The sequence below is a fragment of the Zeus faber genome (assembly GCF_960531495.2).
Source record: "Zeus faber genome assembly, chromosome: 9".
NCBI lineage: Eukaryota > Metazoa > Chordata > Actinopteri > Zeiformes > Zeidae > Zeus > Zeus faber.
Genome location: NC_137197.1, coordinates 15,731,110 through 15,755,823, shown reverse-complemented (window position 1 = coordinate 15,755,823; position 24,714 = coordinate 15,731,110). Strand labels below are relative to the sequence as shown.

The 24,714-nt window shown below is 44.1% G+C and overlaps 1 protein-coding gene across 2 annotated transcripts in view; it reads left to right on the top strand.

The window, feature by feature from the left end:
- The window catches only part of grik4 (glutamate receptor, ionotropic, kainate 4), a gene marked incomplete at both ends in the record, with an annotated part of 156,478 nt that overhangs the window by 57,356 nt on the left and 74,408 nt on the right, over window positions 1-24,714 (top strand). For both annotated transcript variants that reach the window (XM_080007177.1, XM_080007176.1), the window contains 2 exons: window positions 4,080-4,258; window positions 8,773-8,826. In XM_080007177.1, the coding sequence (XP_079863303.1) occupies window positions 4,080-4,258; window positions 8,773-8,826 (233 nt within the window). The remainder of the gene's footprint in view (window positions 1-4,079; window positions 4,259-8,772; window positions 8,827-24,714) is intronic.

Here is a 24,714-nt window from a genome sequence, read left to right as displayed (position 1 = left end):
GTTTATTTTTAACACAGTGATATGGGTGGAACACTACATTGTGAATGCATTTCAGGGACAGCGAGGGTGAATTATATGACAGCGGTGACATAAGGACGGCGATGAATTTTTAGCACCTCTGTTTTAATGTCGTGATGATGGCGCTTTGACATTGAGCTTGATGAGGGCTGTGGGGATGAGGATGTGCGAGTGGCTAACGCCGTCATGCCGACGCTGATGACGGTGGAGGTGATAACAGGGTGATAATGGGGACGATGGTTGGACTGGAGGAGAAGTGGAGTGTCGTCTCCTGCCCTGTTACAGGCGCTTTAAAAAAACCAACAACATATTCAGAATTCGTCAGAATTCGTGTTTGCAACCGTCTCGTCGTCTCCCTACTCTGTTGAACTCGCACAGCCACTGAACAGCACAACATTTACACACCCGGTGTGTTTATATATTTTTTTTGTGTTGTGTAATACATGGCTGATATTGATGGTTTTTGGTTTCCCTACCTTGCCATTTCAGTAATATGTGGTGTTGTGTAAATAAGTGTTATTTCTGTAAACAAAGTCTGAAGAAATTTTCAATGTTTTGTCGTGTGAGTGGGTTACCGCTGTGTGGTACTGATATTGCTGTGGGGATTTTTGGTAGTATGCAAAGGAGAGAGAGAGAGCGAGAGAGTGTGTTTGTGTGTGTGTGTGTGTGTGTGTGTGTGTGTGTGTGTGTGTGTGTGTGTGTGTGTGTGTGTGTGTGGGTGTGTGGGTGCGGGCGGCCCCCTGGGAGGTGACAGTGTTTGAAAGGTAAATGAATGCTTTCCCAGCTTGAGTGGCAGGCTACCTTTATCTGTGTGCCTGAGAAAACCCAGAGTTGTTTGTTCCCCATACCAATAAGGGAAAGGGCGCTCTCACTCTCACACACACACACACACACACACACACATACACAAAAACAAAAAGCACAAAATTGTACACACTCGTAAAAATCTTCATGACGGTGTCAGTGAAAAGTGAAACCCCCTTCTCTGAGAGCACCACTCTGATGACTTGCACAGAGACACACTGTAGAGATGGAGTACAGTAAATGTAAGCGGCTTTCACACATGAACTGGAAACTGGAAACTGGATTTCCAGACCTGATAAACAGGTCTGGAAATTTTCCGGAGTTAACCTTTCACACATGTAGCACACAACCGAGACGCGTTTACTGACCTGGAAATACTCAGTTTGGTTTAGACGAGGGGCGGAGCAAGATGCAGGAGGCGAGGCAATGACGCCGGGGAGTTTTAGCACAGCCAAGATGGCGGACGATGCTCCTGATTAATTTTTTTTGGCGTTGATACTTTATGTATTTGGAGTGGAGCCGTGGAAAGGAACATAAAGGAAAGCAGAAAGGAGTACGAAGAGGCTATGCTCCGTGCACGAAGATCCGCACAAAGGTAAATTATTGGGGCATGATAGAGACGTCATCAAAATGCGACACAGCCATTGGCCCGCTGTGAATGATCCAGACAATTACCTGCTCTGTTTCAACATAACGCTCAATTGTACATTAAGCAGACTTAGGTGCTGGCTGGCTTCAGTCTAGGTAATGTCCATACAGCTCCTCCGGGTGATGTCTGGACAATTTCCGGGTTGGAGTGCATGTGTGAAAGCAGCTGTAGTTTATCTGAGCTTATCTCAATCTCGTCACAGTGATTGTGCGTTATAAAGATGAGACTGACCCAAACAGATAACCAAATAAAAAAACAGACGGTGAGACAAAAAAGCAGACATGCTGCCAACAGGCAGACAGCACAGAGTGCATGAATGAAAGTTAAACCTGTAAGACTTGACAGCAGCGATGACTGAGCAGCTGGCGCTGATATATGTGCTAAAAATATTCAACAAGATAACTGCTGTGCATAGTACACCGAAGTAGCTGGAAATTTCAAGCTCATTTTAGCTTGAAATTCCGCTTGAATGTGTATTTTAGGAGAAAATGATACTTAATGAAATTGGAAGGTGAAGACTCAGGCACTGTTAGATCTGCGGTTCTTAACCTGCCTACCTCCAAGAGGCCCTGCTCTTGCAATTTTGCGCTCCCTCAGGTCACTGAAACTTGCGCTGACTCTCTATCTCTCTACATACATAATTACCACCAAAGCGACAAAACTAAAACTTATCTCCGTCACCTTGGAGGATCTAAGAACATATACTGTAGATACAAAATGACTAAAGTGCTCCTGTGTAGCAGGTTGATTAAACTATATAATCAGAGCAAATTACCTCACAGGAGTCAAATGCTGCAGTCTATTAACATGGGAGGGGATACCAGAAACGCTGTTGAAACATGCCTCATTGTTTAATTGTCTTTCATTAACTGTTATTAAATGTAATCACTTCAATTGCTTTGCTGTAATGGATTCATTATTCACAAACATTTTCTAAGAATGGTCTTAAAAGACTGGAATTCAGTCTTTCGGATGTAAACGGACAAGTGATTGCAGACCTACCTGTTTAACGACCGTTGGGACTTAGGACCAGCTCTCTGACCAGTCTGTATTGTACACTGCGAACAACACCACAGCGTCTCAGCGTCAAGCATCTCATCACCCTTTAAATACAATATATACTACATACACTATATACACTATAAACAATATATACTCTATATACACTATATATACTATATACAGTATACTATAGACACCATATATACTATATACACTGTATACACTATATATACTATATACACTATATACACTGTATACTATATATATACTATATACACTATATATACTATATGCACTATATACACTGTATACACTGTATACACTATAATATATACACTATATATACTATATATACTATATACACTTTATATACTATATACATTATATACACTATATATACTGTATACACTATACTATATACACTATATATACTATTTATACTATATACACTATACATACTGTATACATTTCATCAGATCACCGTTCTCAGTCTCAGTCTCGTTCCCACAATCTGTGTATTTAAATCCAATAGAAAGCATTTTTTGATTGATATATTTCACTTAATGGCAGCAACAAGGGGGGAATGAAGAACAAACATGATATATATAATGTGAAATACAGGTAATCCGATCATGTTTGACTGCTTCTGGACGGCTGTAGAATATCGGAAAAGATTTTCGGCACCGACACGTCGAGGCGTTTCAGAGGTGTTCGAGCGTGGCCGGCCATCGCAAACAACAGGTGCATTTTAGTAAATTCCACATCATAAATCGGGCGTCAAATTTGCTTTTAGTGCGTGCGTCGGCCCTGGCCCCAGAGGAGCCGTTCCGTTCCGGGACGGGGCGGCTTGAGGTCGGGTTTGTCTCTCCTGAAGCCTCCACCCGACCTTCTCTCCGGGCTGCAGAGCGTTTATATCTCCGGGGCGGGTTTCTCGGGAGTGCCAGGCTGCCAGGGCCGTGAACCTTCTGCACTCGCCTCCATCGTGGAGTCGGGCCAGCGATCGTCACGTCATGGACGGACTTGACGGATGGGTTTGTCTTTGGGTGTAGCGGGTTCAGAGGGCGCCGGAGAGTGTGCCCATCCCTGCGTTGCTTCAGCGCAGAAGGTCAAGATGCGCTCACCCCACCCCCCCTCGCAAGGTGCCGCCGTCATGAAATCGGTGATTTATGAATAGAGTCACTCGGGCACGGAGCGCTTTTGTGAGTTTGAATGGAGTTGGGAATGCAGAACGGTAGCTCATAAATAGAAACGGGGCTGTGATTGTTTGCGGTGCCGGATTGTGCCGTGTCGCTCACGTCAACACTCGGGATTTGTTGCCTAAGAGAATTCTAAGAGCTTTTTTTTTTTCTTCGCCGAGGGGGTGATTTGCGCTCTGCGGGATATGCACATTGATCCAAATTCCATTAATCCCTCAACCCAAACCTGGATTTTCATTCACTTTTCAGTCTTGTATGAAAGTAAAGCTTTAGTCCATTTGTGACAGTTTCTCCATGAATGCAACTAACCCATCAATGTATGTCTGTGTGTGTGCGTGTGTGTGTGTGTGTGTGTGTGTGTGTGTGTGTGTGTATGTGTGTGTGTGTGTGTGTGTGTGTGTTGCCAACAGGCTTATTGAACCTGGAGCGGCTCCTTAGGCAGTTTCTAATCTCCAAGGAGACGTTGTCGGTGCGTATGCTTGACGACAGCCAGGACCCAACCCCTCTGCTGAAGGAAATACGCGACGACAAGACCGCCACCATTATCGTCGACGCCAACGCCACCATGTCACACATCATTCTGGAAAGGGTGAGTCTGTTTACGTTGCGGCCGCCATTTTTTTTTCATTTTTATTTCTTTATTCTTTTGCATCGTAAAATTGCATTTGAAGCATCTCCTCGTCGGGCTTCGATGCAAATCCATGCAAATGCTGTCACATACGTCTATGGAAATACATTAACGGTTGGAATGCCGGTGGCGAGATGCGGGGAAAGTGCATCTTCTACCGTTGGGATGTTCCTTCAGTTCGGATCCTGCAGAGATGCAACCTGCAAATGCTCGGCGCGCGCACGGCGAATAATGTACACAACACATAAATAATGAAACGCACTGCCATAATCCGTTTGGACTTCTGAATAGCCAGTTAAGTACGAGGTGAAGCCATGAAGTGTTTTTGGCAACCGAGCTTCGCATATAAAGTACAAGGGTGTAAAAGACCGCATGACTAACTCGTTCGAAAATTAAAAGCTGAGATGACGCAATCTTATCGGACAAATTGCACCCGCTGCACTCGAGCGGACACCTCTAGATTAGGAGAGGGAAACTTATAAATGAAGTTAATTGGCATTCATTAATCTTTTTTTTCTCCGCAATATAATAGCCATAATGGGCACAAATTGAATTTCGTGAAGTAATATTTACTCACCCCATTATCAATCTGCCGCTGCCTCTGAAATGATAGGTCCATTAAAGAGTGTAATCTAGGGTTTCACACGGCATATTTTCATAGATCGCTCTCAAAACAGTCTCAAATAACGTACGTTTATCCAGTCGTACAAGTTTGCACTGCGGCTCACAGACCTGGTCTGCAGAGCATTAAAGAACCATCGCAGATGGTGTGCACACTCTGAAAGCAACACAATAACAATTTGCCCATTCAAATTGACTTTCATGACAAATATTTTGATCAAAGATGATTTTTCACATTATTTTCTCCTCAAGATCGTTCCATCAGACAATATAATGCAATAATGATTTCATTTTTATAAATAGAACCTTTTTTTTTTTCAATATAATTGCTATATCTGATAATTCCGCACACTGGTAACTAACATCATGGAACAATATTTAGACCTTTTGACTTATAATAATATAATAATTGTAATAATTTAATAATTATTATAATTATATAATTTAATATTATATAATAATTATAATATAATATCCATATATATCTATATCTATATATATATGTATATATATATAGATATATATATAGATAGATAGATACATAACTAATATCATGTCAGCAGTTCTATTGCTCATATACTTGGTATAATTGGTTTATGAAGGACTCAGCGTCTATAAAGGGAATGGAGACGTTGAAGGTGCCTGGCAGCGACAGCATATGGCCTGGGTGTAATTAATACACACCTCATTATTTCCACCAGACGATGGACGGAACATACAGTGCGAACGGCGGCAGTAATAACTTGGAGGAGAAGAGGGGATTGAGATATTTTTTAAGTGCAGATGTTGTTTTTCTGTTTTTCTGTGGCATTCCTTTGTTCTCCTCTCGTCCGTCCTCTGACTCCAAACTCAAGTTCTGACTCCCTCCGACTCATCTCAGCATCTGTCTCTCTCGCTCTCTCTCTCTCTCTCTCTCTCTCTCTCTCTCACTCTCTCTCTTTCTCACACACGCGTACACGCGCGCGCATACACACACACACACACACACACACACACACACACACACACACACACACACACACACACACACACACACACACCAGCCTCAATCTCCATCCCCTCAATCAAACATGTGGCTGTCGTCAATGGGCATCTGTTCACAGTTGCAACTCTCGTTCTCTCTCTCTCTCTCTCTCTCTCTCTCTCTCTCTCTCGCTCTCTCTCTCTCTCTCTCTCTCTCTCTCTCTCTCTTTGATGCCTTGCTCGCTGCTCACATCTTGTATCTCTTTGTCGGTCTTTGTGTGTGTTTATGTTCAAGCTCTCCTCTCAGTCTTCCAATCTTTCTCAGTTCCAACAGCGAATCGCTTCCATTTGCTTCGTTTTTTTTGGCTTCTGCTCGGCCTTGATCGTCCTGCCCTTTCACTTTCTTTCTTGACACCTCCCTTTCCATTCTTCTGTCCTTACCCCCACCCTCTTCATCCCTCCTATTATGTTCTATTTCCATCCTGACTGGCTGTTCGGAGACCTCCAGCAGTGGCATGTGCCTGGAACTTGGCAGCCTCTCCTCTCCTGAGGAGCGCCTGAGTGTCAGATATATTAGTCCGGTGCCAGCGGAGTTGCCGGTCTCAGATTTGATGATATGGTCAAGTGCTGCGAGTCATTATGATGATAACAATGGCCGTCCCAACCAAAGGGGATGGAACGGGGCCACGTCATTACCAGGCATAGTCTTTGCAATTGCCCGATCTCATCTCGCATCAAACCCCGGTCAGACAAAGGTCTCATCTATCCAAACCCTTCCCATTTAGATGAGTTGAACTTGGGTTTTGGGCGTTCTGAATGTAATCTCTCGCAGTCAGGCCTGCACTGTTGTTCACCGCCATGCAGAGCCAGGGTTTGGGGGGATATTGAGCCCAGTGTGAACCAACGGAAATCCACGTGCACTCTGACCAGGGGGCCTGGGAAACAACAAGCAGGAGGGGGGCGAAACAATGCAATGAAAACAGTGATTTATTATTTTGATTGGGGATTGAATATGGCTTCATTAGTTCTTCTGGCTGCGGGTGGGGGCGCAGGGCGGTGGGGTAGCAATCACCGCTGACAAAAGCTACTGAGGCTCTGAATTGAGCATACAACACAAAGAACAGACAAAATATAAAAAAGAATGTATTTGTTTCTGTTGCTGACTCTGCTCACTACCTGTACGTCCAGCTCACGTCACCATGATAAACTAGCCAGGCCTAAGTGTACCCACTCAAGGTGTTATTGATGAGTGAATAGAGTTGATTTTTTTTTTTTTTTACAAACATCAGGGGACTTTTTTTTCTGGAAAGAATTTCCACGCTCCATAGATGCAAAGCAAGATAGATTCGTCTTATATTAGTAATACATCTTATTTATAGGAGCCGCTTTTTATTTGAGTGCACCATGTTAAGCAAATCTGACTATAACATGTGAACATCTAGTGTATACAGCTATACTATACCATACTATACTATGCACTGTATTATATTATTCTATACTATGCACTGCACTATATTTTTCTATACTATGCACTGTATTATACTATGAACTACACTATATTATTCTATACTATGAACTGCACTATATTATTTTATACTATGCACTGCATTATATTATTCTATAATATGCACTGCACTTTATTATTCTATAATATGCACTTCACTATATAATTCTATAATATGCAGCGCACTGTATTATTCTATAATATGCACTGCACTATATTATTCTATAATATGCACTGTACTATACGATCTGCTCTTTACTACAGGTATCATAAATATAACCCTTTAAAGTAAGGTTGTTGCTTTTAATTAAATTGTTGTAATGGGCGGTGGATGGAATGATGGGTTGATTGAGAGATAGATAGATAGTTAGATAGTGTCGTTTCTTTGTTGTCGATGATGTGTTGATGAAAAAGGACTCTCCGCTGATGCTGACTTGATTATAATATTACATTTATTACAAGTAAGAACAGCATCAAACCAGACTTGCCATGGATGTCTGGGAGAGAAGGGAGCCAATGCAGTCTCTCCCGAATGGAACTAGGGAGTGTCATTTATACTTGTACAGAGATAACGTAGCACATCTGGTTCCAATCCATAGGTCACAGTTCAGCGCCTGATTGACATACGTTTAAGCACATTCCACTTCCCTTATCACCAGGACCCCTGGCACTTCCTTCCTAACAGGGCCCCTGGAAACATCTGTTAGTAATTATATTATACAATGGGCTATTTAACAATGGGCTCTTTCTTGGGACCCCAGAGCCCTCTTCACCCCAAATATTCCAGACACCTCGATAGATAGATAGATAGATAGATAGATAGATAGATAGATAGATAGATAGATAGATAGATAGATAGATAGATGGATAGATGGATGGATAGATGGATGGATGGATAGATGGATGGATAGATGGATGGATAGATGGATGGATAGATGATAGATAGATGGATAGATAGATAGATAGATGGATGGATGGATGGATACTTTATTCATCCCTGGAGGGAAATTATGGTGTTAAATACATGTGAAGCAACAAGTGTACAATGCTTCAAACCAGTGAGGTTTTTTTTCTTTCACTAATAACTTTAATGAAATATAACTATGAAAAGTTCACCCTGCCCTTCACAACCGCTCTTCGGTGTGACTTTGATTTAATCAAATTGTACAGCTGGGCGTAGAGCGGCATACTAATACACCTCAGAAATTAATTGCTCTATTGAGAGCTGTCGTCAGATAAGGATGCGTCTGCTCTTATCAAGATGTGGATTTGATCCTTCCACTGTAGAGGAAAGCCCAGGTTGCCTCCAATCAATTCTACTTCTACTCCTGTATTTTATTTTTCTGTCTCACCTCCTCTTTCTCTCTTTGTGTTTCTCCCCCGACAGGCATCAGAGCTGGGAATGCTGTCGGTCTATTACACTTATATCTTCACTTCTCTGGTAAGGAACGGCGAGAGAAAGAGTTTGTGGTTTAAATGGATGGATAGATACTTTATTCATCCCTGGAGGGAAATTGCAGTGTCATAATGAACTATGAACAATGAACAATAAACCAAAGAAGAAACAATGAACAATAGAAATATCCAATAAAAAGCTGAGTGGGATATGTGTACTAGCTGGAAGCCCGGAACTCAGAAGTTCAGGGACCCAGCTCAGGGACTGATTAAACCTGCTTAAACAAGTCATTCCTAATGATCGGAAATGTTAAATAGACCATTATTATGCACTTCAGTCAATATCTTCCCTTACTACCATCTAAAAATTAAAGGGCGTGTGACCTTTTATCTCAGATTTAGGGCTTTTATGGACTTGTCTTTAAGTTCCGTGTGTATTCTCAAATCCAGCTCAGGGAAAATGTGCTTAATTAGAAAATAAAACCGCTGCTTCCACCCCCGGCCTCCTGCTGCTATCATGGAAATTTACGAGGGTGAAAACATTTCTTTTATGGCACCGCGAACGCCGTTTTTATTGCGCTATGAAGATCATTTGCATCTCATATCTAATTAATGACTCATTAAGAATAGGTTTTTGTGAATTTTCTTTATTTTTTTATTTATACATTTGCGCCACTTTCCATTCATTCTCCCTGTGCTGTTGTGGCTTCATCAGAGGTGGCTCCTCCACGGGCACGTGAAAGCGCACGTGAACGCGCATGTGAGCACGCACGCACACCGCCGATTGAAAAAGGGCCGTGAGTACGGCATGTACTTGCTGCCAGTTCAGTAAATGATCCATCCACCTCTGAGCTCACTGTGACATATCTCTGGAATTGACGATCGGTTAATGAAATGCTCATGTCTCGTCTTTGTTTTAATCCCACTATTAAACTGCACTCTCTGATTATCCCATTTAATTTAAGGGGGAAAAAATATTTTTTTAAATTTTTTTTTAAGAAATCCGTGCTGCGTGTTTTCTGCTGTGTGTCTTCTCTCCAAGGCGCGAGGCCTCCTTTTAATTGTCCGCTATGGAACCAAAGGCAAAGTCGGTGCGTGTGTATGTGTGTGTGTGTGTGTGTGTGTGTGTGTGTGTGTGTGTGTGTGTGTGTGTGTGTGTGTGTGTGTGTGTGTGTGTGTGTGTGCGTGTGTGTGTGTGTGTGTGTGTGTGCGTGCGTGACTCAAGATATTGCAATTTTGAGTCGCAGTTTGGTATACCCCAAAGGCGAACAGAAGTCCAGATGACAAGTTAAAACATCTGAAAAGGCTTCACCAGTGTTTGTGGCATTAACACAGATCGGGAGGATTTAGAAAGAGTTGATAATTATAATAAAATTTATTATTATAATTTATATCATGTGTGTAGATGTACAAAGGTATCACAATCCCATAATGTTCTGAATCAGGATGGCCAAAAGTGGTCCTGTTTTTTGGCCATAATCTTCTTTACATCATCATTTAGCAGATGCTTTTGTCCAAAGTGACTTCCAATCATGCAGAACATCAGGAGCTGAGTGTCTTGCTCAAGGACACTCCAGCACCCCAGCAGCAGGAGCCAGGGATCAAACCGGAAACCTTCAGATTACGACATGCCCCACTCTACCGCCTGAGCTCCCGGCCTCAGGAGGCCGCCTCTGGAAAAGCCTCTAGGAAATGTGACTTAAGCCGCGTTTCCACCCAAAGTACCCGTTTCCATCACGGTGTGGAGACCCATGAAGAATATGCAAATGAGTTCCACTGACCTATGAAAAAGTGAGTTAAAAGCAAAACGTAAAAAGCTTTTACGGGTCATGTCTGCCTGCGAGGCTACAACAAACTGCTCCACTCCAGTGCAGCAGGTGGCGCTAATGCAGAAGACTATACACCCACAAGAGGAATAAAATGGATTAAAGGAAGACAACCAAAGTAATAAAGTGGAATATCACTTTGGTTGTCTTTCTTTATCCGTTTTGTTCTTCTGTCCTTGTATTTACTGTCGAAAAAAATCACTGTAACAAGAAAGATTTTATTATCAATTTTGAAACATATTGAAAAGCATGAGTTCCCACACGGGGAATCGAACCTGGGTCTACTGTGTGGGAGAGCAAAATGCCACTACACTATAGACACCACACATCAACTTGTGTGTTCATATATATATCTATATCTATATAGATAGAAATAGATATAAATATATAGATAGATAGATAGATAGATAGATAGATAGATATAGAGAGAGAAAAGAGAGACATGGACAAATTTGTTGGTACACTTACAGCTCATTGAAACAATGCTTCATTCGTCCTGAAGATTTATGAAATTAAAAGCAATTTTCTCACGTATACCTGCATGCCTTTGGTATGTCATAGAGTAAAGCAAAGAAACTGTGAAAAGAGATAAATTATGGTTGAAAATGGCCTGGACAAAAATGATGGGACCCATAACCTAATATTTTGTTGCACAACCTTTCGAGGCAATCACTGCAATCAAGCGATTTCTGTGGCTCTCAATGAGACTTTTTCACCTGTCAACAGGTAGTTTGACCCACTCCTGAACTGCTCCAGCTGTCTCAGGCTTGAAGGGTGCCGTCTCCAGACTGCATGTTTCATGTTCATGTTCATGTTCATGTTCATGTTCATGTTTTGTTCTTATCCATTGTTGGCTGCTTTGAGCTGTGTGTTTTGGGTCATTATCCTGTTGGAGGACCCTTGACCTGTGACTGAGACAGAGCTTTCTGACACTGGGCAGTACGTTTCGCTCCAGAATGCCTTGATAGTCTTGAGATTTCATTGTGCCCTGCACAGATTCAAGGCACCCCGTGCCAGACGCAGCAAAGCAGCCCCAAAACATAACCGAGCCTCCTCCATGTTTCACAGTGGGTATGGTGTTCTTTTCCTTGAGAGCGTCATTTTTTCGTCTGTGAACATAGAGCTGATGTGATTTGCCAAAAAGCTCCAGTTTTGACTCATCTGTCCAAAGGGCATTCTCCCAAGCAATGTGGCTTGCCAATATGCATTTTAGCAAATCCCAGTCTGGCTTTTTTATGTTTTCCTTTCAAAAGTAGAGTCCTCCTGGGTCTTCTTCCATGTCGCCACTGACACTCAAAAAGCGACAGATGCGATCAGACACGGATGTACCTTGACCTTGGAGTTCAGCTTGTATCTGTTTGGAAGTTGTCCTTGACTTTTTTCTACCACTCGCACTCTCCTTCCATTCAATCTGGGGTCGATTTTCCTATTGCGGCTGAGCCCAGGGAGGTTGGCTACAGTCCCATGGACCTTAAACTTCTTAACAATAACTGCAACTGTAGTCACAGGAACATCAAGCTGCTTGGAGATGGTCTTATAGCCTTAACCTTTTGCTTGTCAATCATTTTCTTTCTGATCTCCTCAGACAACTCTCTCCTTTGCTTTCTCTGGTTCATGTTCAGTGTGGTGCACACCAGGATACCAAACAGCAGAGTGACTCCTTTTCTCCATTTAAATAGGCTGGATGATTATAAGATTGAAGAGACGTGTGATACCAATTAAAAGAACAGTTAGTTTGAAATATCACTTTAATCAACTTACTTATAATCTTTTCTAAGGGGTACCAATAAATCTGTCCAGGCCATTTTAGAATATAATTGATCTCTTTAGCAAGAATTTATCTCTTTTCTTAGTTTCTTTGCTTTACTCTATGACATACCAAAGGTATGCAGGTATACATGAGAAAATTGCTTTTAACGCTTCATCATTTTTCAGGAGGAATGAAGTTTTATTTTAATGAGCTGTACGGGTACCAACAAATTTGTCCACATCTGTGTATACAAACAATAGATTGTTTTTTCGTTTAGTTTTTTATTTTTAAAAAAATCGTCTTTTTTCCGTTTTTTGTACAAACAGAACATTTCTATTCGATTTTTACAAATGGTGTCTGAAATAAAATGCTGCAGTACTGACCAATCAGAAATGTTCTGCGCCGCAAGCCCCGCCCCCAACGTCCCTGGACTTTTGAAAAGTACTAACAAGGGACTTTTTGCTTCCTGGGACTTTGTCCCCGGAACTTGATTCGGACCCTGGTCCCTGCAGTGGAAGCGCACCAAGTTCCTCCGAAGGTTCCTAGTTCCTGGGGAGAGTTTTACACCCAGAATCTCTTGAAAGGGCCTTTCCATTGTTATTTTAGATGTTGACTTTGTAATTGCGTTGGATCATCAGAGGCACTTGACTTCCCGCCCCTGGGGCCCAACATACACAAAAAGTTTGCTCTCGAACTTATAATAAATCACGTGGCGGCAGAATGATATATGAGCTGAAATGGGAGGTTTTTTCATTTATTCAGCTCTTTGTTGCCCTCTGTCTAACACAACCTGCTGTACTTTCGCTGACACGGTTGAAGCGTTAGAGCTGATGAGCTCGTCCTTCAAGCCAACGCAAGCACCTTTCGGTTTTTGGCCCCGCGATTGTTGCTCCTCCTCAATTTATAAATTGCCCGGTTTGAGTTTTCCCGCCGGTGACTGTAAGCGGTGTAATAAAAGTAATGTGTAAGGAAATACTCATACATCATCGTATGAATATTGCATGAGGGAGGCGGCTCCGGAGCAACAGGAGGAAAACTCCCCGCTCACCTGCACACCCGACACTTCCCCGCCCTCTGAATAACCAAAGAAATGTGTTGCTGTTCTCAAAATCGCAGGTTGTTTATCGCTTAGTCCGAGGAGCAATAACGTGGTATAATCACCGGACGTGTTTTTTCATGACGATTCGGCTTCAGGAGAAGTGGCTGAACGAAGAGCTTGAATTTTTGCTTGTTCAGCGTTAAGTCGCCTTCCTCCAGCCTTAATGGCTTTCTTGGCTCCTGGAAGGTTTCACTAATGCCTTGGAGTATACACAGCCACTATTCTGGGCTGTAATGAAGCAGTTTGACTGTGGATCCTGATCCGTCGTGTCAAAAGCTATTTTTGTGGTTACGGTCTTCTCCGGTTTGATTGTTTTTTGACGATAAAAGCCTCCGGTCACGCTTTTAGTTTGTATTTTGGCACTGGAAGTCAACGCGGAAATAGTTTGATTAAAGGTGTACGAAAAAAAAACGCACCATGGCAGTATGTTCTTTCCATGGTTAGAATTTGATTATTAAACACAGCGTCGGAGTTGTCATACTAAGCGTAAACGTTGTAATTCATCCGTTGTATCTGTTTGGATGGTTCGCAGGGTTTCCGACGGCTGAGGAAAACAAAATGTCCCATTGAACATTTTCAACACGTTCCGGCGCTTGTGTGATCCCACTTAGTTATGGGGAATCGGTTTAAGGTCTTAATATGGCCGAGATATCACCGGTAATGCCGCGCCGCCTCCCACAATGCACCAACACATTTGCCTTTCAATGACTCGCCGTGCGTAATTCGTCTTGTCGTCATCCCCCACCCCCCAAACGCTGATGGCTTTCCACACCATCGCCACCGTCTTATCTCCACCTTCCCATCCTCTCGCATTATGCCCGCTGTCACTTTTATCTCTTTTGATCTCCCCCATTCAATCAAATCTCCCACAGTCCCTCCCTCTCGCCTCCATCCGAGTCTGATCCTGACGAATCTGACTAACGACACGTTGCACCGTCCTCGCACCTGCGCCCCCTTCCCCACCGCCATCCCCCCCCCTACCGCCCCCCACCGCCCCCAACCCACTGGAATTCTTTCCAGGTGTCCGTCAAATTCCTGGGGCCGCAAACCGTCGGTAATCAGGGCTTTCGCTGGTTTTGTGGGCCTTTCACTCTTCATTTTTGGCCGCCGTGTCGTTGCCTGTGTGGCAGGCGGTGAATGGAAGGCTCTGGAGAGAGAGAGAGAGAGAGAGAGAGAGAGAGAGAGAGAGAGACAGAGAGAGAGAGAGAGACAGAGAAGAGGGCCAAGTTTATACAGAGTGTTATTCATTCACGGTGCTCCCTCACGACCGGACAGCGCTGCCATTAAAACGCCTCCATGTCTTCATGATGTGTGATGGATGCATCCATGTTAGTGTCAAAGGAACGCGCGCACGTGTGCACACACGCACACACACACGCACACACGCACACACGCACACACGCGCACACACGCACACACACTCTGGCACCAGCATCAACACCGTCGGAGAGAGTTATTTATTAGACTCTCTATTGGAAAGATGGATGCGGAAGAAAAAGACACGCTTTGGCCGTCGTCGGAGCTGATGATCTCCAGTTGGTGCTGCCTTCGGGGGAAGAAAGATGAATATTTGATTGCGCATCCCTCCATTAACAACCATCAACTCGCATATCAGCGGCGGCGCCAGCGGCGGCTTCTGAGATGCGCCACGTGGTCTTTGCGGCGTCAGCTCCTCTCACCAACCTCCCCACAGCTCCATGGACATCCATCGACATTTGCTTCAGCGTTGGCGCTGATGACAACCAGGCACACACACAGGTGATGGGCAGAGCAACACAGATATCCAGATACCAGTTTATTGTTTCCTCTCTGTACTAAAGCTCTTCGGACTATATTTATTTCACTATCCACCCATTAAATCCTCTTAATTCCGCCTATTAACACCCTCGACTGTAATTAGTGGCAATAACAGAAGTCTAGCCATTCCATTCACAGTAAGAGGCCAGTAGGAACTAAATGATCTTCTCTGGGGTGGGTCTGGGCCGTTCACCAGCACATTTGTGCCTTGTAAACATCTTTATATTTCATGGTCATAATAGTTGACAAATGTGACATAATGCAGCTTTTATAGCTCTGCGGTAGCTGTAAAGCACCTTTGGGTCATTCTCACGAAACCACCATAAAATATGTCTGAAAGGCATCGATTCAACATAGTCACAGAGAATGTGAAATAATACATTTAAATATTCAAGTACACAAACCCTATTATATGGCCCGTTGAGTTGTTTTAAACTGTGATATTATATCAATATTTTTTTTTGTGCTTCAAAAAAAATAAAAATAATTAATCAAAAAACAAATTTCCGTAACCGGTAATAATATCATATTTAAAAACAACTAAGTGGACAATATTTGTTTACTTTAATATTACAATGAATTATTTAACATTCTCGGTGAACATATGTATCAACTCATTTAGGAAATGTTTTATGATGGATGAGAATGATCGGCCAATTTACCCTAACACACACAAATGTACACACACACACATACTTGCATTTCACTTAAAGATGTGCACATAAACACCCAATTAAAAAGAAATCACACGCGATTCCCACTCTCACCGGCACACGTGCAGTCAGCCTTCACTCCGTGGCTTCCATCACGGTGATTTGTTCCGTCCCGCGCTCCGAGCGGGACGGAACAAATCACCTCAGGTCGGCTGCGTCTCATCATATGTCCCGGGGACGTCTAATGTCGTTTGGAGGTGAAGCGGGCTTTAGATTGGGTTTAACCTTGCCACACCGGCCTCGCAGGTCTCTCCCCCCCGCCCCCCACCACCACCCCCGCACGAGCCTCGAGAAGATGTTAGCACGCGCACACACACACACACACACACACACACACACACACACGGACACACACACACACGGACACACACAGCTTTAACACACACCACTGATTGACATATTATGCGCCTCCGCAGAGCGAGGACCCACTTCCAAACCCTCTTCCCTTCCGCCTGTTTGTTTTGTTCTTCATGTTCCATTTCCTCACACACACACACACGCACACACGCACACAGACGCACACACGCACACACACACACGCACACGCACACGCACACGCACACACACATACACACACACGCGCACCCATGATCCCTCTTGTCACCACTGCCGCTGCCATACACGCTCGCCTGAAGGGGTGCCAACAGTGCTCTCACACACATGCGCACACACACACACACACACACACACACACACACACACACACACACAAGTAGCTGAAAGAGAGAAATTTTGAAATACACAACCTCTTTCAAAATGCCCCCCTCACCCATACACACACACACACAGACAGACATACACACACACACACACACACACACACACACACACACACACACACACACACACGCACACACACTCGTGGCGCACCATTGCCTTGCCAGTGTAGCTGTTCCTTATCTTACTTACTGCCTGCCTGTCGTCCTGTCTGCTTGCCAGATATTAGGTTTATTTTTTGCCCTCCGGCATAGCCAGTAATGACAATATCCACACATGTTAATATAAAATATTAAAATTTATATGAAAACCCTCCCACACACACACACGAAGCTGGGCGAAGCTGATTGGGGGCATTGTACGAGGGGGTGATGAAAGGGAGTCGCCAGAATAAAAACTACGGCTGATACTTTTATTCACTCAGCTAATCCCTATTCTTTCCCCATGCACGGCGGCGCTCTCGGGCGTTTGTTCTCGGCCTATTGGGGTCGCAGGTTTCCGACATGCCCCATGGTTCTAATTATCCACCCCCCTCCACCCCCCCCCCCCAAACTCTGTCAAGTTCCAACATGTTGAGTGATTACGTTTTTACTTTTGTCCCCCACCCATCCTGCTTCTGCACGGCTGTTTCTCCTTCCGAGCCTTTCGGCTTTCAGCGATTTCCTCGGGTTTATCTGTTCTGCTCGTCCTGCAGGTAATTGCACCGCTTCCATCTTCCTCTATTGCCAAACGTACGTCATGCGTCTCTCTCTCTCTCTCTCTCTCCCTCTCTCATCCGTGAGCTTCTGATTACGTCGATGGCTCGGCGACGGAGAATCGAACACCGTAACTTTATTGTACTGGTTAATTTTCTTGTTCTGTCGCCTGCAGACGCGGATGAATAGGAGGGCGCATTGCAATAATCGTAAACATCGCCTCATATCAACCGGGTCCTCATCTTCCGCCGCCGCCGCCGCCGCCGCCGCCGCCGCCGCACCCGCGATACGGAAGACGTATAATTCCGAAAAAAAGAAAGAAAGAGACTCCTCAGTCAAACTGCTTTAGAGGGCAACCACTGTGACTGTGGAAATGATTGGGATTTAATTAATTCCCCGCCACGGCTTATGTAAAGTTCATATTTTCCTGTTTAGACACAGAGTATGAGAATCAATCAACTGAGTAATAGAAAAGGTAATAGGCTGCGTGCAACGCCACAATGGAAGTAGCATCCAGCCGGCATATAAACTGTGTCATGATTATGTCACGGCACTAACGCAAAACATCTCATGTTTTAGTGTTGGTTGGATGTCGGTCTCGTGTAAATGAAACATGGCTGAAGAGGTAACCTTTGTTTTATTTTTACCGCTGAAATACATGGTGTGTCACATGCATTTCAGAATCTGAATCAGAATCGATCTATTCGGCCAAGTACATTTTCATAATACATATAATACACGCATGTATAACAATGGATGAGCTATCCATTATAAATAAGTTATTTCCCAATTGTTACAGTGTCCATTATGCAATGTGTCGATCACATCAGCCCGTCCCGTGGACAAATGAAGTATTTTTTCCCCCAAATGTTTTAATTTCTGATTCCGATTCCTAGAAGCTTCAAAAATGAAGCACGTCCTCAAGCCGGTCACACCCGACTTTTTTGGGGGCCCGTCGCGACAGATGGACGGTAAGAGATTGTCTCCTCGCGTGGCGGCATTTTTAATACCAAACCTCATCTTCACTAATCAGAGCAATCACAGGCCTCCTAATTATGGCAACATGTTGCCGTTTTTACGACCTGAATCTCGACATCAGGACGGGCTTCGGCGGTCCGGCTTGGGGAGCGATAAATTCGGTTCAGCAGCTTGCAGGAGTTACACGCCGCTCGCACAACCTGCTTGGTTTTTTTTCAAGTGCTGTTAAGGGGATTTCCAAGGACGGGGAGCCCCGCTTGTCTTGTCTCTAAAATAGACGGTATCGTTGCCGCACGGAATTATGCAATTTTTTTCAGAACGTGTAAGAGCTACACGTCCCATAGGTTGATAGATTTTTTTTTTATTGACCTTTCACATTTTTTTTTGGACGAATTCATAAAAGAAACACACAGATATGCTGCAAAATTGGGTGCTCTTACGGGGCCTTACACTACGTTTTACTACACTACACTACATCATTCCTTACCTTTTGGTTGCCGCAAATGACGCATTGTCGGATTCTAATCATTTGGTTCCTTTATAATTATAACCCATATTGAAATATTAAGAAAGTCATATCAAGAAAGTTGTCACATAAATGGAACGCTATTTGTTGGTTATATTTAATTATTCGCCTTAAGGTAAACAATGCAGTCATCAATAACTTGACTGAAGCAAGTTGCACACAAGCCCTTTTTATGACATGGTGAAGGGTTACCGTTGGACTTTTAAGTCAATGCTGGAGGATCAGTTTCACTTTCAGCCTTTTTAAACGATGGCCAGCTATGCCACGCATTTTTTTTTTGTCGGTTGACAATAGCCCAAAAAATGCTTGTAGATCAGAACCAACCGTCCAGAAGTCAGACTTTCCTGCTTCCTCTGGGTCCCTCTGGTTTCTCGGCGTGAGGAGTTGGACGGTATTGATCACTGTGTGTCGACACAGTCGACACACATCCTGTGTGACACCAGGATGACATTTGTAATACCTCCATTATCCTCCCGTCCGGGGGCTCAACTCAAAACTACCGCACGGCCTTGTTGGGAAACCTGAAGTAGATTTCTTCCTCCCGGACAGACCTTTAGGCCTGTTTATTTTCCGCGCCACTTTTACCTTCTGTGGCGTCCTTCAAGCCCTTCCTCCCCCATTACCTTCTCTCATTCCTTCCCTCCTTGCTTCCTTCGACCCTTCATTCTTTACCACCTCACGCTCTCCCTTCGTCCTTTCCCTTTTTTTTTTTGCCAGCCTTCTTTCTTCTTCCCTTCCTTCCCTCCGTCCTCTCAGCTTCCACGCCTAACAGAGATGCTTCTTTCCCTTCCTCTGCTCCTGCCTCCCAGCGCTCTCACAATAATGCATAGTAAGCTGAAATTTCACATCCTGTGAAAAAGGGAGACTGAAGAGGTACATATTTAGCGAAGCTTAATATTCGTATAATCATATTGTATCCACCAGATTTCATGCATGCGTAGGGCTGATTAACGCATCGATAGGAAGGGAACTCTCCCTTTAAAGCCTGTAAAACCCCCCCAAAGCGTCTTCCCTTCATCAGGGAAATTTGCGCTACCGTGCACGTGGTTCTGCTGCTTACAATAAATTAGCTTGTTAATTGGTAATTAACTCAAGGATGGTGACAGTTTAGGAAACTTTACATCAGCTCCTGGGGGCAAATACGCCTATTGTTCTCTAACCTTTTCCCCCTATTTCCTGCTCTTTGATAGATAATTCTCATGTGGACGCTATTAATCCGTTGCCGGATGCATCCGCAGAGAGTGTGTTTGTGCACGTGCACGTTGGTGTGTGTGTTATCTGGATGCAGGCGGCGGCTTCTGGATTTTCACATACTAAGCTTTTACTAGCAAGCTATTAGCCGACACTGGATGCGAATGCTTATGTGTCAACCGGTTTGCAGGAGCCTGGCGAGGCTTTCACTATAATGGATAACATCAGCGTTAATGTACTTTGATTTTCACTGTTCCAGGCAAACAATGTCACGGATCCAGATCAATACGGCGATGCCTTTAGCTGATTGAGATCAGGATACTGTCAATGATGGCATAGAGGGAGAAAATGGTCCGGATTCCACCTCGAGCGCACGCGTGTCGAACGTCCTATTTAGATTACTCGAGGGACGGAGCGTAAGGCCTTGAAAATGTTTTTTCCCCTTGGTTATTATTCGATATTCCGAGCGCAAATTTATTTCAGAGGCATTTTTCATTACTGCTATGACGATTGAAGTGCCAGTGATCCATCTGGAGCACGAGCACATTACAGTACGAGGTGTGTCGACGGTAAATGCAACAAACAAAAAAACATGAAATCAAATAATAATGCCATGTTAAACAAGAATGCCCCTGTTGATTTCAAGCACTATTATTAATTATATCACACCTCCTCATCAAATTACACAAACGGTACATCGCAGCTCTGTACTCCGTGCACAACACGTTTCCTGTTGCATTATTCATTTGAAATACCCCATGCCACTTTGGTCCCAGTCATCGGCAGCAGACACTTGATTGTGCAGGTATGTCCAACTTTATTTCCCGGCAAAAGCGTTATCGATCACATAGTCACCCGCAGCGTCCTCTGCGCAAACAGGTATTCCTTTTTTTTCTTTTCTGAATCCCAGTTCAAATGCAACGGTCAAAGTAAGACAGCTGTTTGTTCTACGGGAGGTCGTATGAAACTCACCGCAGCGCAGCGAGTTGAACAACTCCAACGCTGACATTTTCCTCCACAACGTCCACTGTGCATCTACTCTAACAAGTCACCCCCCTCCCCCCCACTCGAAATTTCATTATCAAGACAGATACCTGAGTGTACTATGGTAAACAAGGAGGTTTTTTCTTCTGGATTTTAATTGGGATTTTAATTGGAGAATGCGCGTTCAGCCTTGTCTGCAGTCAAAATGCGACTCTAGCATCAGAAATTGAACATACACTCGCCTGGAAAACAAAGAATTAGCATTGAAAATCTTGAATGCGGAAGTTGAAGGGGTTTGAAGGCTTGACGGGCTGGGAAGTTCCTGTCGGGGCGGGACTCGGCATCGTCCACGTTTCTTTGAACATCGTTCCCCGGAGCACATCCCGGACGTCTCTCCCAGTTCTCACGCCAAGGACCTTTATCGGACAGAATACCGCTGGAGGCACGCTCAAGTTCTGGAGGGCTTGATGAGGAGACGTCGGCCGTGGCCCTTGTGGAGGAAAAGGAGATGCCGAGGCGCGTTCACGGCGCTCGTCTGTAATCTTGCCCTCGCATCTACATCCGCAATCCTGGGTTACAGAGAGGCTGCACGGTGACGGGAGGGACTGGGAGGCGGCCGAAATGCCCGCAACACATCGCAAATCACAAAGATTCCGCTTTCTGTGCTCAATCCACCGAGCCGTAGCCTCCCGTCCCGCCGGAGTCGAAGGTTCCCCGAGGAAACGCTTGGAGGAGCTCGTCCAAAGGGACACTACGAGGCGCTGGTCAGTAAGTGTCCTCAAGGTGTCTGGAGAGAAAGACTCTTACCAAGAGAGGTTGAATGTGGGGGCGGGGGGCGGCGTAGGAATAGTGTGATCTCTGCCTCAATCTTCATGGAAATCCAGGGAGAGAGGGAGAGGCGAAGCTTCCGCAGAACTGCTGAGTCAGCAGACGGAGCGTTGCGACGGCTGCGGCGACAGCAAAGAGAGCCACGGGGGACAAAGTAGTCTGGCCCTCTGGACACCAAGTCAGGTCCGACCAGCAACAGCTGAGAGAAGTGATACACCCATGTGTCCATTTATTTTCTTTTTCTGTCTTTAATCTCAGAATCTCTCTCTGGGATTAATCTCGAAAACTGAAACGTGATTTTCACGGCAGTTTGACCCTGGCCCCCTTCCATATAGAAGAAAAATGTCATTGAAAAAAAAGAACCCACTAACTTGAAAGAAAAATGTGAGACTATGGTCAAAAGTGAGATTGAAGTGTTCCATTTTGTTTCTTCATCGTCATCATCATCATCATCATCATCATCATCATCATCATCATTATATTACATGATGTAGAATTTTAACAATGCGAAAAGACTCCAATACATTTTTTTTCAGTGATGTCTTTCAATGAGCTTTGTACGGGGGATCTTTTAGTTTATTATTTCTAATTGTGTTTCCAACGCCAATATCCTGTGTTTAATCGAAGTCTTTTTTTACAATGCCAACTCTTTCCTTCAACCCCAACTACCAATGTCATTTTTGCGGAATCTCAGAGTAAGAGAGGATGAATCGTCCATCTGATTCTCAAGAAGGGTCACACGTGGCTCTCTGCTCATCCATGGCTGCCACGAGGGAAAGCAGAGACAGACGCGCTGCATAATGGCAGCGCGCCTGCTCTCCTCACATTCCGAGCTTGGTCCTGATCCTTCCGAGACGGAGCAGAATAAAACAGGTCTGGTCTCTGAGTCACCGGAGGGGTTACCGGGTCTTGATGAGAAACACTCAGGAGATCGATGGGAAACACTCAGGGTTTTGCTGAGATGAACAGTGTTTAGATAGTCTCATCTCCATTATCAGCGGCTTCTCTTTTTGCTTTCTGTCCTCTCTCTCTCTCTCTCTCTCTCCCTCTCTCGCCCTCTCTCGCTTTCTCTCTCTCCTTCCCTCTCAGTTTCTTTCTCTCCTGCTGCCGGTCTCAGTATTTCGACCACCGTCACAATCTCCACAACCTGAGATAGATAGCTTGGAAAAAAAGATTCCTGACCTCCCCGCATAAATGCTGCATAATAGGAAAACCCTCGCTGTTTGGAATTGCAAACCTTCCAGCTTTTTCGCTCTCAAATGCCTAATGAAGTGCAATCAGACAAATTGGAAATGTATATGCTTCAAAAGGCAATTATTTTGCTTAAATGGCATTTACTCTTTTTTCTTTTCCTTCAATTTAGGCTGTATATGTTTTAGCAGGAATACGCTTGGATTTGAATATTTTGAAGAGATGGCCTGTTTCATATTCCAAGCATATGCTGGTGTCTGCAATATTCATTGTGTTCTTAGCCTCCGCCAGCCAAAGAATTATTCCGGGCATAAGGTCTGCACTTCACAAATACGCTGTTATTTTTGCAGGTCAGTTGTAATTCTTTGAATAATGGATTCAAAATCAGTCATTTGTTTCCGGCACCCAGCAGGAAGGTAGCCAGGTTGTTTTTGATGTATGTGCCTATTAAAGGCTTTAAAACAAAGCTAATTCATCAACTTCACAACAGGCTGCCGCAGGATTTATCGAAGTTTAAATCTGTGGTCATCGCGCATTGAAATAAAAACTAACTGGGTCAATGAACCGTCCCTCTGGGATTCTGCGGTTGTTGCGATCAAATTTGGGGGTTTTTCTCGTTTGTTTTTTTGGTTTTGCTTGGTCTTTTCTCAAAGCGTAGGGAGCAAATTTGAAAAGTTGTTCTTTTACCGACGAACTACAAGCAATGAAAAAAGAGGTATGTGTCGACGCACGTCTTATGACCGTCATGACATCATCCTGTGTAGTACGGCGTGACCACGGTACACAGTTACATCGACGCCACACGACTACGACTTCGCGCGGCAGCTGGAAATGCTTGAATGGACGGAGACAAAGCTTGGTGAATCATTTATCCTGTTTTTCGCTGCTCCAACCCTGGTCCTGGAAAAAGCTCCTGAGCGTGGCATTTACTTGTGCTTTCCCTCCTCTCTGTGTCCTCCTCGCTTCCTGCCCCTCAATCAATGGGATGTCGTAACAATGGGCTGCAGGAGGCTTCGCCGTGCCGCCTAAATTTACATCGGAACAGATACGCGCGTGGAATGAATTAACCCCAAAAAACACCGGATGGACGTTGCAGCTATTAGAGAATAATCATTGTGTTTGCAGAAATTGGATTGTATTTGTGTAGAGTGAAAATGAGGGCGAGGCCTTAATGCTTCAGCCTGTTATACCCCCAATATAAGTGGGGGGATGTAATTAATTCACATTTTATCATCAGGAAAATCAATATGCAATTTACAGAAATGTTGCTCAATCACAGCGTACTGGAGACTCTTTTGCATTGCAGCGCAGCAGCGTCAGATAAGGGGTGAAGATGATTTTTCTCCTTCAAAGTGGCAATTGATGATTATCTCCACAGAAAGCCGACTCGCTCTCTGGCTCCGTCGTCATTTGGATATATTCTCATTTTCGTGAACACAAAATAATAGACTAAAGTTCAGCAGCTCGACCAGACTGGAGGAAATGTCATTTGCCGGTGGCTTTCAGAATCCGAATTTTTTTAATATTTTGCCAAGTGTATTTGTACACACAAGGGAAGTGACTTGGTGAGGTTGGTGCACAAAAGACAAAATGCAACACGATATAGGCAAAAACTTTACAAAATATTGAAAAAAAAAAA